This window comes from Bolinopsis microptera, unplaced genomic scaffold (genome assembly GCF_026151205.1).
Source record: "Bolinopsis microptera isolate Bmic1 unplaced genomic scaffold, MBARI_Bmic_1.0 sca14, whole genome shotgun sequence".
Taxonomy (NCBI): Eukaryota; Metazoa; Ctenophora; class Tentaculata; order Lobata; family Bolinopsidae; genus Bolinopsis; species Bolinopsis microptera.
Window position 1 is genome coordinate 1 of NW_026971786.1, and position 18,008 is coordinate 18,008.

General features: G+C 37.6%; 1 protein-coding gene and 1 pseudogene across 2 annotated transcripts; one reads left to right on the forward strand and one right to left on the reverse strand.

Moving 5' to 3' along the window:
- Positions 1 to 1,136: 1,136 nt before the first annotated feature.
- LOC134825691 (LIM homeobox transcription factor 1-alpha-like) lies at positions 1,137 to 9,278 on the forward strand (annotated as a pseudogene).
- Positions 9,279 to 14,076: 4,798 nt separating this feature from the next.
- Positions 14,077 to 16,580, reverse strand: LOC134825690 (mitochondrial coenzyme A transporter SLC25A42-like). 2 transcript variants are annotated; one of them, XM_063837897.1, is made up of 5 exons: positions 16,406 to 16,580; positions 16,181 to 16,278; positions 15,866 to 15,954; positions 15,463 to 15,619; positions 14,077 to 15,285 (listed from the first exon to the last, which is right to left on the reverse strand). In XM_063837897.1, exons 1-5 carry the CDS (start codon positions 16,568 to 16,570, stop codon positions 15,129 to 15,131), a joined length of 666 nt encoding a protein of 221 aa, XP_063693967.1. In that variant the 5' UTR covers positions 16,571 to 16,580; the 3' UTR covers positions 14,077 to 15,128. The 2 variants fall into 2 exon arrangements, with proteins under 2 accessions (XP_063693967.1, XP_063693966.1); XM_063837896.1 differs by having other exon boundaries at positions 15,818 to 15,954.
- Positions 16,581 to 18,008: the final 1,428 nt, after the last annotated feature.

The window sequence follows — 18,008 nt, forward strand, 5'->3', positions numbered from 1 at the left end:
CCTAAAAAAATTTTAAATCATACTTACGGGAAAGATTACTATTACCGTATATCCTTATTTGGGGACCCCAGGCTATTATAATGTTCTTTAAACACCAAATAGAGATTCGGCAGATGAACCGACTGAGCGGCGCCCAGTTTAGTTTATATCCATCCTATCTTCCAACAGCTTGACATAGCTCTCGTCTCAACATTGTAATGACTATAGTTGCACGTGACATGATTACAAGTCACCAGAGTTCTGCATAGTTGTATAGTCAGTGACCATGATTACAAGTCACAGAGGTCTGCAGAGTGCATAGTCACGTGACTATGGTTACACTGTTACAGTTACCAGAGTTCTGCAGAGTGCATTAGACCATGATTACAAGTCACCAGAATTCTGCAGAGTGCATAGTCACGTGACCATGGTAACAGTCACAGAGTTCTGCTTAGTGTATAGTCACGTGACCATGGTTACAAGTCACCAGAGTTCTGCAGAGTGCATAGTCACGTAAACCGGAAAGTGCTTATTTCCCGTCACATTGCCAGACATGAGAGACGGTCTTTACCGTAAAGAAGAAATACGGAAAAATGTGTCCTCAGTTCATCTTTTATAGATTGTAACTCTTATACAGACTTCTCTCCACGATATAATGTTCAACATTTTTTCTCTTATCCTTTATCATTCTGGTGACTGGTTTTAGTTCTACATTTTTATAGCAACTAGATACTGATTCTAGATGTTATAGTTGCTATAATGGTATAGCCTATTGGGTATTACGTTTAAGAAATCCCTTCCTTCATTTCCACCGATGTGACTAAATAACCGCTTAATCATGATCAAACATTTTTATATACTTTTCGGCAATTGAATTTAAATCGTAATTTTGAGTGAGCTCGAATAATCTACAAGAAATTTGCTGGGTTTTAAAACTATTTGACTTTAGAGAAAATTTTCCTCGATGTCGTATACCTAAGCGATTTTGTTTATTGCAGGCGGTTGTTGACTGTAATAGTCTTTGGTTAAATCTACGTTCAGGTTACCGTTAAATTACATTTTCATCAAACTAAAATTTATAATGATGATAAGGCGTCATAATTAATACCAGAACTCAGAATTACAATTTCAAAGAACGTTCTCACTCCCAAAGGACCATGGTGGAGAGCTCATCAGTTCACTCTACAGTAAAAGAAGAGTCAGACCAAGTCCCTAGACCCCTTCTAGATCACGTGCCAAGACCTTTAGATCACGTGCCAAGACCTTTAGATCACGTGCCAAGACCTTTAGATCACGTGGCCAAGGTTTGTTATTTTATTACATGCCAAGGTTTGTTATTTTTATTACATGCCAAGGTTGTTATTTTATTACATGCCAAGGTTTTTATTTTATGACGTGCCGAGGTTTGTTATTTTATTACATGCCAAGGTTTGTTATTTTTATTACATGCCAAGGTTTTTATTTTATGACGTGCCGAGGTTTGTTATTTTATGACGTGCCGAGGTTTGTTATTTTATTACATGCCAAGGTTTTTATTTTATCACGTGCCAAGACCTTTAGATTACGTGCCAAGGTTTGTTATTTTACCTTATTAACAAAATGAGATTGAAATACTCGAAAAATAATAAAAAATTCTAATGCGGGGAAACAGAAAATTCACGATCTAGAAGCTTTTAAAAAACCCAACTTTTTCCACTAACCCTTTCCCCTCAGCCCGCTAGACCACGTGTCAAGACCACTGGTATGCAAGGCTACAGACCTTGTAATGTGCAATGTTCCTCCCAACTACCAAGTCCCCTGTCTGTACCGCTTGTAGGCTACCGATTGAAGAGAGTTTGTTGATGAAAGTGAACGATGTGTTCTGGCACGAACAGTGCCTCAGGTACTGATTTGTAATTACTTTGGTAATTGATAATTGGCAATTAATTGATAATTGGTTATTGATTAGTAATTAATAATTGGTAATTAATTATAATTGGGCAATCATGTAATACGAATGGTGTCGATTGTATAAAATTAACTTGATATAGTCGTGTTATTTATTATTCATCCAATAGCTGTCTCGGAAAAATCGCCATATTATAAGCTTATAATGTGATTGATGATGGTATGATTTTGGGGACTACATTACATATTATATTCCTTTGTATTGTCCTCAATCAAACTAATTAGCAATTAATTTAAAACAATGTGACTAATTAGTAATTAATTTTAAACTAATTAGTAATTAATTTTAAACTAATTAGTAATTAGTTTTAAACTATAAGATAATCTTGCAGGTGCTGCCTGTGTAACGTTCCGCTGAGTGACTCATGCTTCTTCGATAAAAACCAGAGACTATACTGCAAAGCTGACCATTACCAGAGGTAAGTTAAACTGCCAATCCTTGTTTGTTATGCTCCTCTCTCTCTCTCTCTCTCTCTCTCTCTCTCTCTCTCTCTCTCTCTCTCTCTCTCTCTCTCTCTCTCTCTCTCTCTCTCTCTCTCTCTCTCTCTCTCTCTCTCTCTCTCTCTCTCTCTCTCTCTCTCTCTCTCTCTCTCTCTCTCTCTCTCTCTCTCTCTCTCTCCTCTCTCTCTCTCTCTCTCTCTCTCTCTCTCTCTCTCTCTCTCTCTCTCTCTCTCTCTCTCTCTCTCCCTCTCTCTCTCTCTCTCTCTCTCTCTCTCTCTCTCTCTCTCTCTCTCTCTCTCTCTCTCTCTCTCTCTCTCTCTCTCTCTCTCTCTCTCTCTCTCGCTCTCTCTCAATCCTTGTTTGTTATGTACAATCTTAAGTACTTATCAACATCTTGTACTACAATCTTCGCTACAAAATGTCTCATATTTTCATGAGCAACAACTCAGCAAAATGTATATCAATCTCAAGGCTCAATAATGAAAATTCGTTTTTGACATAATATAATATGATGATAAGAACTCTGATTTGAACATCCGTTTAAAACTATTTTCTGCTGTATCATATTGGCGGGATCAACAACTAAGTCTAACACGTGTCCTCTAACAACTAACACGTGATTAACAACTAACACGTGATTAACAACTAACACGTGATTAACAACTAACACGTGATTAACAACTAACACGTGTCCTCTAACAACTAACACGTGTCCCCCAGGATACTAGACGCCAGCACGTGTTGCATGTGTAGTGCGTCTATCAGTGCTACGACCTGGTGTACAGAGTGCATGGCAGACTGTACCATATCAGATGTTTTACATGCTCTAGATGTAGTTCTTCTCTGAGAAAAGGTTAGTGATTTGTACCTCAACCAAATATAGCGTATCCGCGGTGCAAGGCGCAAGTATTTGTATACTAAGTAGTATTTGTATACTAAGTAAAGGGCTTTAAATGTTTTGTGAATGTTTTTATCACTTGCAATGGCTGGACGAAATTTGAAATATAAAAGAAATGATTGGAATGTCTGATTACTCTGGAATAGCCGATGGCATAAAATAAGCATATCTTATAGTTTTGTCAAAATCTTGGACCACTAAATTGAGCAGTCTTTCGAGAGAACCATTAACAATTGACTTTCTGTGATTTTATACGTCTTTTATTCTATTTAACCCCACTGTATGTATAACAACATAATACCTCACTGCATAACTAAAAGACACCTAAAGTCCTCTCCAGAGTCCCACTAACATCCCACTAACACCCCCCTCTAACATCCAACTAAATTCCCACTATCATCCCTCTAACATCCAACTAACATCCAACTAAATTCCCACTAACATCCTCTAAATTCCCCACTAACTTCCCTCTAACATCCCTCTAAATTCCCCACTAAATTCCCACTAACATCCCTCTAAATTCCCCACTAACTTCCCTCTAACATCCCTCTAAATTCCCCACTAAATTCCCACTAACACCCCTCTAAATTCCCCACTAACTTCCCTCTAACATCCCTCTAAATTCCCCACTAACTTCCCTCTAACATCCCTCTAAATTCCCCACAAACTTCCCTCTAACATCCCTCTAAATTCCCCACTAACTTCCCTAACATCCCTCTAATTCCCACTAACTTCCCTCTACATCCCTCCCTCTAAATTCCCACTAACTTCCCTCTAACATCCCTCTAAATTCCCCACTAACTTCCCTCTAACATCCCTCTAACATCCAACTAAATTCCCCACTAACTTCCCTCTAACATCCCTCTAAATTCCCCACTAACTCCCTCTAACATCCTCTAAATTCCCCACTAAATTCCCACTAACATCCCTCTAACATCCAACTAAATTCCCACTAATATCCATCTAAAATCCAACTAAATTCCCACTAACATCCCTCTATAACATCCAACTAAAGTCCCACTAACATCCCTCTAAATTCCCCACTAACTTCCCTCTAACATCCTCTAAATTCCCCACTAAAGTCACACTAACATCCCTCTAAATTCCCTCTAACGTCCTCTAACATCCAGTCCCTCTAAAAATCCCCACTTAAATCCCCACTAAAATCCCCACTACAACTTCAGGTGACGAGTACGTTTTGCACGGTAACGGGAGATTTGGTATGTAAAGGCCTGCTCAGACGAGGGGCTACGAGACCATTTCTACCTGGGGGTAGACCCCACTTGTAGGAGGGACAGAAGGGAGGTTAAAAGACCCCCGCACTGTACTCTCTAGTGTTCAGCGAAAAGGTGGGTGATATCAAACACAAGGAAATATTTTGCTAGAATAATTGGGATTTTTAAAGGGGAAACGACAATCATCAATCGATTTTTATGTTTTTTTCTTCTTGTCGTCGCAAGTAAAAAAAAGAATTAGCATAAATTTCCTTTCTTAACAATAACACTGTATTGAATTTGACTCTGCCGTTTTCTGACAAATGTACTTAAAGACCATTTTTGGAATTCTGACATCTTAAACCCAAATTTCTTTTTTTTGGGTCAAGAACTATCCCTGAAAACCATCCGAAACTGTTAGAACCAATCAATGAATGCCACAAGTTGTCATAACCCTGCCATAGTCAGTTGAAAGTCTGATAGCATATGTTCCGTTTGATTTGACCAAACTAATGCCTTTCATTGCTTTATAAATGTGTCAAAAGTGCTGGAAAACCTCGGATTTTTGTCAGAAAACGGCTGCACTACCCCTGTTAAGATCTTTACGTCTACTTTTTCCCTGCATTATTTCCCATCTAAGGTGTCAAATCTTGCAGAAGCATACTGTACAATGTACGCTTTGAAACTCAAGAAAGTCCAACCTATTATAATGAATCTAATTTGAATCTAACTTAATTCTAACTTGAATCTAACTTGAATCTAACTTGAATCTAACTTGAATCTAACTTTAATCTAACTTGAATCTAACTTGAATCTAACTTGAATCTAACTTGAATCTAACTTTAATCTAACTTGAATCTAACTTGAATCTAACTTGAATCTAACTTGAATCTAACTTGAATCTAACTTGAATCTAACTCGAATCTAACTTGATCTAACTTGAATCTAACTTGAATCTAACTTGAATCTAACTCGAATCTAACTTGAATCTAACTTGAATCTAACTTGAATATAACTTGAATCTAACTTGAATCTAACTTGCATCTAACTTGAATATAACTTGAATCTAACTCGAATCTAACTCGAATCTAACTTGAATCTAACTTGAATCTAACTTGAATCTAACTTGAATCTAACTTGAATCTAACTCGAATCTAACTTGAATCTAACTTGAATCTAACTTGAATCTAACTTGAATCCAACTCGAATCTAACTTGAATCTAACTTGAATCTAACTTGAATCTAACTTGAATCTAACTCGAATCTAACTTGAATCTAACTTGAATCTAACTTGAATCTAACTTGAATCTAAACTTGAATCTAACTTGAATCTAACTTGAATCTAACTTGAATCTAACTTGAATCTAACTTGAATCTAACTTGAATCTAACTTGAATCTAACTTGAATCTAACTTGAATATAACTCGAATCTAACTCGAATCTAACTCGAATCTAACTTGAATCTAACTTGAATATAACTCGAATCTAACTTGAATCTAACTTGAATATAACTTGAATCTAACTCGAATCTAACTTGAATCTAACTCGAATCTAACTTGAATCTAACTTGAATCTAACTTGAATCTAACTTGAATCTAACTTGAATCTAACTTGAATCTAACTTTAATATAACTTGAATCTAACTCGAATCTAACTTGAATCTAACTTGAATCTAACTTGAATCTAACTTGAATCTAACTTGAATATAACTCGAATCTAACTCGAATCTAACTTGAATCTATCTTGAATCTAACTTGAATCTAACTTGAATCTAACTTGAATCTAACTTGAATCTAACTTGAATCTAACTCGAATCTAACTTGAATATCCACCAGTATTTAAAGAAGCGTTTGACAGAACTCCCCGACCTTGCCGTAAGGAACGCGAGAAACTCTCCTCACAGACTGGTCTCAGCGTCAGAGTCGTGCAAGTCTGGTTCCAGAATCAGAGAGCTAAGGTTGGTTTAGTGATTGTATAACAGCTGGGAACCGTGTTCATTTTCAGAATTGTCTGTCATTTTGATTTGCGAGACGTCGTTTGTTACTATTTAATTCTCTAGCATAATATTAAATTCACAATTTCGCAACCATCAGTTTCCAAACTTTAAAAAAAGGTTGCCTACCAAGTACAAACCAACCAGTTAACAAGTTCAGTGTTTTCTGTCTAGCTCCCTAACCATAGCAACCATAGTAGCAGAGTTTCTCCCTCGCCAAGGAGCTTCTCTAGTTTCTCTTATACCTAACAACCTTCTAACCATTTCAACGTGTTTAACTCTTAATGTTAAGGGATATAGCCAGCATTAGGGGCAGGAAAAGGGTTTGAAAAAGCTTGCACTAGTGTGGTTTCTTCACAGTAGTTATAAGTAAATTATACTTATATATAAGTATAATTTACTTATAACTACTGTATAATATATATATTATATACTTACGTATAGGGGTCTAAAATACCAACAAATTTCTTACGTTATATTGTATATGCGGATGATCCCTAAATCAGTTTCAAGATCCATTCCTGCGACCTGCTCTACCTCTCTAAGCAATCAACCTCTTTCCTAGTTGAACGTGTGAAACTTCAAAGCAACTCTTAACTCTAAAACCACATGAACGTCTCCAATCACCATGGTTACCATAATGGTACGCAGTCTGTCAAGTCTAGTCGGATCTAGACGTGAACTGGTTCTCTGAACAGCTCTTACAGGATTTTAAAAACAGAAACATGAAAAACAGGTGACACGTGACCATTGACCAGGCTATCACGTGACAAGGTAACCAGGTAACAAGGAGTAGGCACGTCTTAAAGTTGACGAGCTGGTTTAAGTTACAGCTAGTGCCTGTGTATAACTATACATCAAGTTTAAAACTTTAAAACCCACGCGACTAGTGATCATGTGACAATGACCCATGTGACCATGTTGAAGAGACTTTGACTATGAGAATTAGAAGTTGCTTCCCAAGACCATTGAAAGAAAAACATCACACGAAGTTTATTTCTATTTAATACTTTAATCTATCATGTCTATAATCTTGACACGTGATCGTGTTGAAGGAACAATAATAGACCTTTACAGCCCAAATTTGTCCGGCCTAGATAAGAAGTCTTCCCGGCCCTAAGTATGGCCATGGCCGAATTTTGTTTTCGTTACACTTACTCTGTTAGAAAATTTCACATGAATCTAAGAAGAGCTGGCTGCTCAAACTCTTTTGATCATGCTTTATAATAAAATGGTGGTTATAATCTTGACATATCGGACCAGTCTAGACTTAGCACGTTTAAATTTGCAGTTAAACGGATTTAATATTGCGGAGAACTGTTTTAAAGAATAAAGGTTAACGACTATCAGGGACAAAAGGAAATCGCGGCATGTACGGAATCGCGATTTTTCCCATTATTTGCGACAGATTTTATGTATAGTTTAATGTATAGTCTGTTAAAAATTTTGGCCAAAATAATCGCGAAATCATTTTGTCCCTGATATGACGACTATACGTGCAGATTTCACACATTGTTACGTAAGCAAGTTTCGGGGAGAGGTTTAAAATAGGTTAAAATAGTTTAATTTCCGTACAATATCAATATTCAATAGCTATGTAATAATAATATGTGTAAAGTGGCTGAGTAGAGGTCTAAAATGACCAAACTCTGGCTTACGTAATATATGAACGATCCTTTATCTTAACTACGTACTAGCCACTCATCTCAGTATATTAACTTTAAGTCTCACCTGTACTATGGATGGTTTCTTATCTGCAATTTAACAGGGAACAAGTTCAACTTGTCGGAATGTTGGTAAAAGCCTAAAAACTGAATATTTAGATAAATATCCTCCAATCTAGTTAAACTATTTAATCTAATTCTAATAAATAACCATGTAATAAAATAATTTAGCGCTAATAATAAACAGGTAAAGAAGCTGGCTCGGAGGAAGATGAATAAGCAGTCAGTAAACTCCGACTCAGACATGGAGGAGAGATGTTTGTACGATAAAACTGGCGAATCAAAAGTGACGTCATCAGTTGAAGGTTACCCAGAGTCAATTACCAGTCCTGCCAGTTGTAGCCTAGGTGAGATTTTAAAGCTTTTCATTTAGAATTATTGAAACAAAGACTTCATCTTTGTGTAGCTAGGACGTGGACTAGCTATAGTATACCTTGTTAAAACGTAGCCATCACATTCCATAACACACAATAAATGAATTTATTTTAGTTGTGAAAATAGTTTAAAGCTGTTTTTAGCCCCAAATTTATTTCATTGCATTATTGACAAATTTGAATTTCACTTTCAGCTGATCAGAGCTACACGAGTTTAGGTTCGCCTGGTGGTATGAAACCTTTCCAAAACTGTCCTTATGTGGATATTCACTCCCAGGTAGATCACTAACCACACTTTTCTTGTAAACCATTAGCAGAATTTGGATCACAATCTGAATCATATCACTATCAGCTTCAGTTCGTCAATTTTTCCTATATAAATATTAAATATTTGCTAATTTGTTCATCGATTATCGCTATCAATATCATTAATAATTTTTAATCCTAATCCAAACATCCCAGATGCCTCAGCCAGACCTAACTCAACCTGACTCTTACCTCCTCCCACCCTCCCCCGACCACTCAAACCAGCCAATCACAGAGCTGTACTCTTCACACGTGACCCAGAGCAGCCAATCAGCATCTAGTAACCTTGGCGACGCGTACAATTCCCCTGGTTTCCAGATGGACTCAATTCAGAAGCTGCACAGTCACTCGCACACATTCAACGGAGGACATTATTATCATAGTGACACTACAGGGATTTAATGGGCCTAAGCCCTAAAGTAATTACTGTTTGGGACTAATGCATAATGGGCCTTATAGGGCCATAACATAACTCACATGGTCGTAATACGACCCCTATAATTTCACCTACCCGTACCGTGTGCTTACGCGTACTATGTGACGCTGTTGTTTGCCGCGGGCCGCCGTATGGCGGTCGTGCGAGAGGGCTTTAATTTTATTGGGTTTATTGACGGATGATACTGATAGTTTTAATTTCTTCGAAACCAGAGGCACTGGCAAGTGCTATGAAGTAGCGGGAGCCGGGTCAGTCCATTAACAAATAACGATGGACAATCTGGTATATAGAGCAATCTGAATCATGTAATTTTAATTTTATGATACGCAGAACTTGGAACTGGTGAAACTGAATTGATTTCCTGTTTGGTTGTTCGCTGTTCATGCAGCTCACGTCATGGAGCTATACACTTAGACTTATTGATCGCAATGCAAGTTTTAGTGTTGAAGTAGAAAATAAGAACCGTTTTGTGCTGTTGTCTATTTAATTAATTTAGTGATTAATTATTTTGATGTTTGTTGGCTGACTACGGAAATTATCAATATGAATACAGCCCTTCCTGACTGAATTTTGTTGATATATTGTTCCGCTAATTGTGTTTTCCAATACTTTGTAATTGTTCTAATATAAATGATTAACGATTATTTCCAAATATTTTGTTGTAAATTGGTTCGGCAAGATTTTGACAACACTCTGCAGGGGCAGGTAGACGTCTAGCAATATTTTGCACAAACAAATGAAACACTTCCTTTCAATCACATTAAAATCACAATAAGTTAACTATCGACGATACAGATCTCAGTGTATACTACTTTAGCATAAACGCCATGACATGAGTATGACACTTCATTTAAGTCAAAAGCGAACATTTTCGGTATAAATAGCGAAACTCAAAAAATTCCATTCAACTCATTTTCCGAGTCTCTTTGATATGGTATAGTTTCAGAATTGTGTGACGAGCACTACGATATAACAGTACAATTATTTAACCGAAAATAACAATCAAATGGCTTTCAGATCTCTTAAAATGGTACTACGAGGGTCTGGAAAAAGTTGAAGTCCATTTTATGATGCGATCGAGAACTGAACCTGGTTCTAGCTATGGCTGTTGCAGCAACAGTATTAAACCTAAGTAAAAATAGCTACTGAGCGCAACAGGATTTGCTCGAGTCTAAAGATGAAACTGGAAATGCATACAAAAATAAAAATAAATCGCTTATAATTATAAATAATCACCAACATACTAAAATCCAAACATTTGTTTCCACTAACTTTCAACTTTCAATCTTTAATATCCGAACATTCCTAAAATTTCTTCCTTCAACATAATTCGTATTATTTAGTAGTAGAGCCTCAATAGGATATTACACAATATACATTTTAATGAACATAGATCGGTTACTATACCAACTAGTGTAACATTTTCTGATGTAAAGTTTATTTTTTCTAGACTATTCTTGCTCAAATAACGCATAATATAAAAACAGTACCATCTGTAACCCGATGTTTACGAAGCAGATAAAAATGTCTATTAGTTAATATCAAACAATTTCTTTCTGCTTTAGCGTATAAAAACAACTTAATTTGGCGCCCCACAAGGCTTTCAATATGAAACATTACTTGAAAAGAAAAACCTAGTAGTAAGGGGAAAAGTGGTCGATTTAAGGGTTCCGTTGGATTTAAATGTTCACAAGGATTTAGCAACGGAATATGGTAGTTAGAACCCCTACGAACATAATTAGACTTGTCACCAATTTTGTATCTCGACAGAAACACCACTTTTTACCACTTTTTACCACCTTTGTACCACCTTTCTAGTTTGCCAAATATCTTTAGTTGTGAACGTCGTAGAAGGCTGGAAATTAACCTAGAATGTTTATCTTATCAAGGAGTAAAACTTTTGTACGAAAAATTTGTACATTGGACAATCAGCTAATTGGATAATTACTAATTAGTTAATTACCAAAAAAAGTGAAAATTTTTTATTGGCTCAAAATGATTAAAATCGTTTGAAACACGGAGAAATGTAGTTTTTAGAAAAACTTCAAAACTTTTTCACTTACAAATTTTTTTTGAGACTTGGAAAAATTTCGAAAATTTGAAAAAAAAAATTTCCGCCAAAAGTGATCGAATTGCATAAAACGTGGATAAAAATGCTTTGCAGAAAAACTTCGAACATTTTTAGATTGGGGAATACTAAAAACAAAAGGACCGTTTAAGATCGAACCGATTTTACCTGCTGTATACTATCATTTTATTGATTTCAATGATCAAAACCTCTCTGTACCGTCAATCTTGCCAATCTACACCGGGTATCTGAATGTACCGGACCTCATCTTTGCCTCTATAATAATTAGACCCAGTTGTGCAAGAAATGCGATTTCTCACAGGGGCTTCTTTTAACTGTGCACCTTTTGTCACTCTCGCAAGAGGCCTGGAATAATTATAGGGGGTATAGGAAGTGTAAATATACCTTCCATCATCCACTGTGGCTTTTTTGTGTTGTGAATGCACATGCCGCTTCGTTTGCTATGCAAGATACCTCGAATAACCCCCATATGTCATTGCCAGGGTCGGGATAGAGCTGGAGATAGCATTGAGAGTTGCTAGAAATAACTAGACTTAGAATAAAGTCTAGCTATCAGATTATGATGAAAGGCTGTTAAGCTTAGGGGTTAAGCTTAGGGGTAGGCGACAATTGACCCCCCGACAATTGACCCCCGACAATTGACCTCCGACAATTGACCCCCGGAAATATAATTTAATACAATTAATCCTGACCCTGACCCTGACCCTGACCCTGACCCTGACCCTGACCCTGACCCTGACCCTGACCCTGACCCTGACCCTGACCCTGACCCTGACCCTGACCCTGACCCTGACCCTGACCCTGACCCTGACCCTGACCCTGACCCTGACCCTGACCCTGACCCAGGACCCTGACCCTGACCCTGACCCTGACCCTGACCCTGACCCTGACCCTGACCCTGACCCTGACCCTGACCCTGACCCAGGACCCTGACCCGATCAATTGACTCCAGTGTAATTACATGGGGGGTCAATTGTCGTACTAAGCCCTAGATTTTGCGACATTTGACGCCAGTGTAATTTCATAGGGGGTCAATTGTCGGGGGGTCAATTGTTAGGGGGTCAATTGTCGCGGTACAAAGCTCAGGACGGTGATCTTGATAGGTCGGATAGCTGTACCTGATTGGTTCCAGCCCACCGTGTCGCTTGGAATTAAGTCATCACCCCACCTCTTCCAAAAATGCGGTTACCAGAGCAGGAAACTCTTCTTCCTCCTCTTCTTTCAACCCAAACACAATCAGGTTCCTGCTCCTCTCCTCCTCTGCAGCCAGAAATCTTATCTCCTTCTTCGGCGTTTTACTGTTGCAGACTGTATCACTTGCACTGTTCTTTTGCAGTACTCCTGCACTGTTACACTGTAGCTCTGTGTCCCTGACTCCACCGTGGTTTGCACTGCCCCTAAACTGCAATCTTAAGTAACTTTAGTTCCGGCACTCTTTGGCCATTAAAATAACCAACTCCAATGAAACCCCGTGTAGCTACGTTCTGCTACCTCCATGCTAGCACCACCCAGCTACCACCAGTTTATTCTAAGTCTAGCTATTTCTAGCAACCTCTCAATGCTATCTCCAGCTCTATCCCGACCCTGGCAATGACATATGGGGGTTATTCGAGGTATCTTGCATAGCAAACGAAGCGGCATGTGCATTCACAACACAAAAAAGCCACAGTGGATGATGGAAGGTATATTTACACTTCCTATACCCCCCTATAATTATACCAGGCCTCTTGCGAGAGTGACAAAAGGTGCACAGTTAAAAGAAGCCCCTGTGAGAAATCGCATTTCTTGCACAACTGGGTCTAATTATTATAGAGGCAAAGAAGAGGTCCGGTACATTCAGATACCCGGTGTAGATTGGCAAGATTGACGGTACAGAGAGGTTTTGATCATTGAAATCAATAAAATGATAGTATACAGCAGGTAAAATCGGTTCGATCTTAAACGGTCCTTTTGTGCTGTTTCTTTATGTGGAATTTGATAAAGCTGTATTGTAATTAGTTATGAAACTCTAATATTGTGTGGTTAACGTTTTTCAGGTTCAGCCCTTTCCGCTAAGCTATTCCTAATTACTAAAATATGCCGAGATTTACTGAACTCCAACTTCAAATATTGATGATTTTAGTATTCCCCAATCTAAAAAGGTTCGAAGTTTTTCTGCAAAGCATTTTTATCCACGTTTCATGCAATTCGATCACTTTTGGCGGAAAAATTTTTTTTCAAATTTTCGAAATTTTTCCAAGTCTCGAAAAAAATTTGTAAGTGAAAAAGTTTTGAAGTTTTTCTAAAAACTACATTTCTCCGTGTTTCAAACGATTTTAATCATTTTTAGCCAATAAAAATTTTTCACTTTTTTTGGTAATTAACTAATTGGTAATTATCCAATTAGCTGATTGTCCAATGTAAAAATTTTTCTTATAAAAGTTTTACTCCTTGATAAGATAAACATTCTAGGTTAATTTCCAGCCTTCTACGACGTTCACAACTAAAGATATTCGGCAAACCAGAAAGGTGGTACAAAGGTGGTAAAAAGTGGTAAAAAGTGGTGTTTCTGTCGAGATACAAAATTGGTGACAAGTCTAATTATGTTCGTAGGGGTTTTAACTACCATATTCCGTTGCTAAATCCTTGTGAACATTTAAATCCAACGGAATGCCACTTTTCCCCTTAACCGAAAATAACAATCAAATGGCTTTCAGATCTCTTAAAATGGTACTACGAGGGTCTGGAAAAAGTTGAAGTCCATTTTATGATGCGATCGAGAACTGAACCTGGTTCTAGCTATGGCTGTTGCAGCAACAGTATTAAACCTAAGTAAAAATAGCTACTGAGCGCAACAGGATTTGCTCGAGTCTAAAGATGAAACTGGAAATGCATACAAAAATAAAAATAAATCGCTTATAATTATAAATAATCACCAACATACTAAAATCCAAACATTTGTTTCCACTAACTTTCAACTTTCAATCTTTAATATCCGAACATTCCTAAAATTTCTTCCTTCAACATAATTCGTATTATTTAGTAGTAGAGCCTCAATAGGATATTACACAATATACATTTTAATGAACATAGATCGGTTACTATACCAACTAGTGTAACATTTTCTGATGTAAAGTTTATTTTTTCTAGACTATTCTTGCTCAAATAACGCATAATATAAAAACAGTACCATCTGTAACCCGATGTTTACGAAGCAGATAAAAATGTCTATTAGTTAATATCAAACAATTTCTTTCTGCTTTAGCGTATAAAAACAACTTAATTTGGCGCCCCACAAGGCTTTCAATATGAAACATTACTTGAAAAGAAAAACCTAGTCATCGTATCCAACTTACTAAAACCTGTAATATCGCATCTTAAATTATGCACTGTAAATCATAGAGCATCGTAAATTATGCTGCTGTTAATTATTTCCATTGCACAGTAATAACGTGGCGTTACTCCCACCCTTGCAGTTTGCACGTGCAGCCATTGCGCGGCTTAATAACAGTGGCGCGACGCGAAACCACGGTTACTACATTAATACATGAATACAACGGTTAATAGCTGGCGATCAAGCCGTCCCGCTAATTGGATCAACTGAAAAATTATCTAGTCATCAGAATCAGTGCCTGGTTACTGTGGCGTTAACGTGGTTACCATGGTTACTGTGGCGTTACCATGGTTACTGTGGCGTTACTTCGGTTACCATGGTTACCATGGTTGCTGTGGCGATACCGCGGTTACATTAATACGACTCGTAGCCAGATATAACAGTGTTCATGTAGTCGAAGACGGTGAAGCTGATGCTGGATGCTAGGGGTCCCTTCAAGAAATTCAGGCTCAGTCCTTTGTAGAGACCACGCTTTATTCCTTCGTTCTGGTAAATGTGTGACAGTGTACCCCTGTAGAAAGTTATTAATAGGTTTTGTTAATAGTTATACATGTTTAAATATTGACTACTGATGCGCTCGGGTACAAAATTAAAGTGGAAATCAATGGAAATGTGTTCATGTAACAGGAAAATGAAGATAAGTGAAAGAGGTAGGGAAATGAAAGTGAAAGAGAAACTGAACTCATACCTCATAGTGCTGTAACGTTCCAGATGATCCCCCTTGATACCGCCAGTCTGCATACGACGCCGTGTTACGTCCAGAGGGTAGGAAATACTCTGACCACACAGCCCTGCAAACCCTCCGTATAGGAGGCGGTGCTCGGTGAGTAAACCGTCTGATGAACCTAATCGGGGGGAGGTGGTTATTTGGTGGTTCAGGGCAAATTAACAGGGCTAGTTGCTATATTATACACTTTGAACATATGTAGACTGTAGAATATAGTAGTACATAGTATCAAATAACTCTATTTAAAGAAGATTGTATTTATATAAACTGTTAAAGTTCGCTCCCCCACCCCATAACTCAAGCACAGGCAACTTACTGTTCGAGTGTTTCTGAAAAACAACCTGATCTGCGCTGTGATACTCACTTAGAGGGTTAATGTTCTTCAAGGTTCCGAACACGTAGAAACTGGTCCCCCCGTACACAGAGACCCCTATCAGTGTTGGAGCTAGCCCCCTGAACAGTGCATTCTTTACATTCTTTACATTTCTTTACATGTTAAAACTACGAACCTTTGGATAACCATGACTTTTAGACATTTACTTTAATAGCAATACGACATTATTCCATCAAATAATCATGCTGTCTTCTTCATGAGAGATATGTATCTAGTCGGCACTATGAAATTGTAAATAGTTAGATAAAGCAAATGTTCCTTTTCTCTAATAATTGATGATCCTACCTGTACAAAGACGAGACTCCTTCCGTTTTCAGAATATACTTCAGACTCTGTAAAATACTAACATACTCGCTTTTAACAGCCATTCTAGCCCTCAAAACCTGTTAAATCAGTGTGATATCACGTATTTAACACAGAGAAAATAAGACAACAACATTTTATATTTTCACAAATTGACAAAAACATGCTGAGAACAAAAACTCTAAAAACTGAGAGGAGAGGAAATACCTCGAGGCCGTAGGTGGAGAAACTAGCGGTTAACCCAGCCATGCTGCCAGAACAGAACCGGTATACGTGGGACAGTTTGCCGTCTGGATCTTTTCTTTTGAAGTAATCTTTGTAAGATTCGTTTGACATGTAAGTTATTGCTGCATAGGGTACAATCCGTACCATCGTGGCGCTGTTACCTAAAGTTATATTTAGTTATTTTTATTAACTACATTATTATACTACAGGGTGGGCCAAAAGTCAGTACCCATACGTTGGCCTTTATAGCTCAGTCACTGAGTGCCCAATTTAAATACTTCCTTCTGGTATGACTTAGTACCACCACTGGTTCGAGGAATTTGTCAACTCGAAAAATATTCGCCTTCGTTTTTTTCAAATGGAGGTTCATTTTAACATTTATTTGATAGTTTGGATGGTCAGATCAAGCTAAATATTATTGAATTGTGTTTGGCCATTCGAATTACGTTTGTCCTGAAAGAATTAGAACTGTAGCTTCTCAGATGATCGAGATATGAAGCTTAACAAGTTTATTCATTATGTGTGATCAGGTGATTGGTTTACCTAATCACATGATAAGGTGACCCCGTTAACTACCCCGTTAAACATTATGGGAATTGTTCAGGGTGCCCAATTAAGGTGTCGTGTCACGGTGTCACATAATCACCCAGTCAATTTTGTTAACGAGATTTAGAAAATGCTTGATAACTTCGTCATTTCTAATCAGTTTTGCCTCATGTTTTCAGATCATATGCAACATTTGATAATCTACCGTCTCTGAAAAAAATTAGTCGTTGAGCATGTCCAGAGAAAACAATATAGGTGTTTTAATATTGAATGGGCGTGGTCTAAAATATTCGAATTTCCAAATTTTGACAACAGGATCCTCGAACCAGTAAGTACAGTATGCCATATGCAAAGCAACAGCTCTCAAATATAAAACACGGCGGAGCTATTAAGGCCAACGTATGGGTACTGACTTTTGGCCCACCCTGTATTATATTTAGTTATTACTGGAATATTACAGTGTAGAAAATGTAAAGCTCAAAGACATTTTACTGGGAGAATGGTGAGAAATAAATCAGGTTGTATGTTAGTTACACAATTTCAAATGTTAGCCATTAAAACTTCGAGCTGGACCTCGAGCTGCCACCCAAAATACCAAAGTAAAACTCTTCAGAATTACTTAAGTTGTGAAAATGTAATTTTACCTTTCCACATCATGGTGACTCCATTTTCCCGAACGGTGGACGCTAAAAACTGGACACATTTTCGGTATGAAAATGATTTTTTAGAAGATACCTGGAGAGTAAAGGTAAAACAAACCAAAATATATGTTAAAGGCTAACATTATCAACAGAGATAATAAACAATAATCTAATAGAAAATACACAACAAGACTTTGAAATTTAAATATTCAAAGGCAGAAAACGGGGAACAAGGCAAACTTTAAACTCACCTGAAATACGATTTTGGCCCTATCAAGTGGTGCGATGGTTGTTTTAGCGACAGCCCCCGCCGTTGCCCCCGAGACGAAATTGCCAAGTATCTCTTGGTACGTCCGTGCTCGGGGCTGTGGACCCATAATTTATCACGTGCACTGGAA

What these genes read in the sequence shown, in the direction of transcription:
- LOC134825690 (XM_063837896.1), bottom strand. Translation starts at nt 16,570, where the DNA reads ATGGTACGGATTGTACCCTATGCAGCAATAACTTACATGTCAAACGAA. An exon ending in TCTCCACCTACGGCCTCGAG is followed by an intron (nt 16,279 to 16,405) that starts GTATTTCCTCTC and finishes CTGATTTAACAG; the next exon opens with GTTTTGAGGGCTAGAATGGC. An exon ending in GAACGTTACAGCACTATGAG is followed by an intron (nt 15,286 to 15,462) that starts GTATGAGTTCAG and finishes AACTTTCTACAG; the next exon opens with GGGTACACTGTCACACATTT.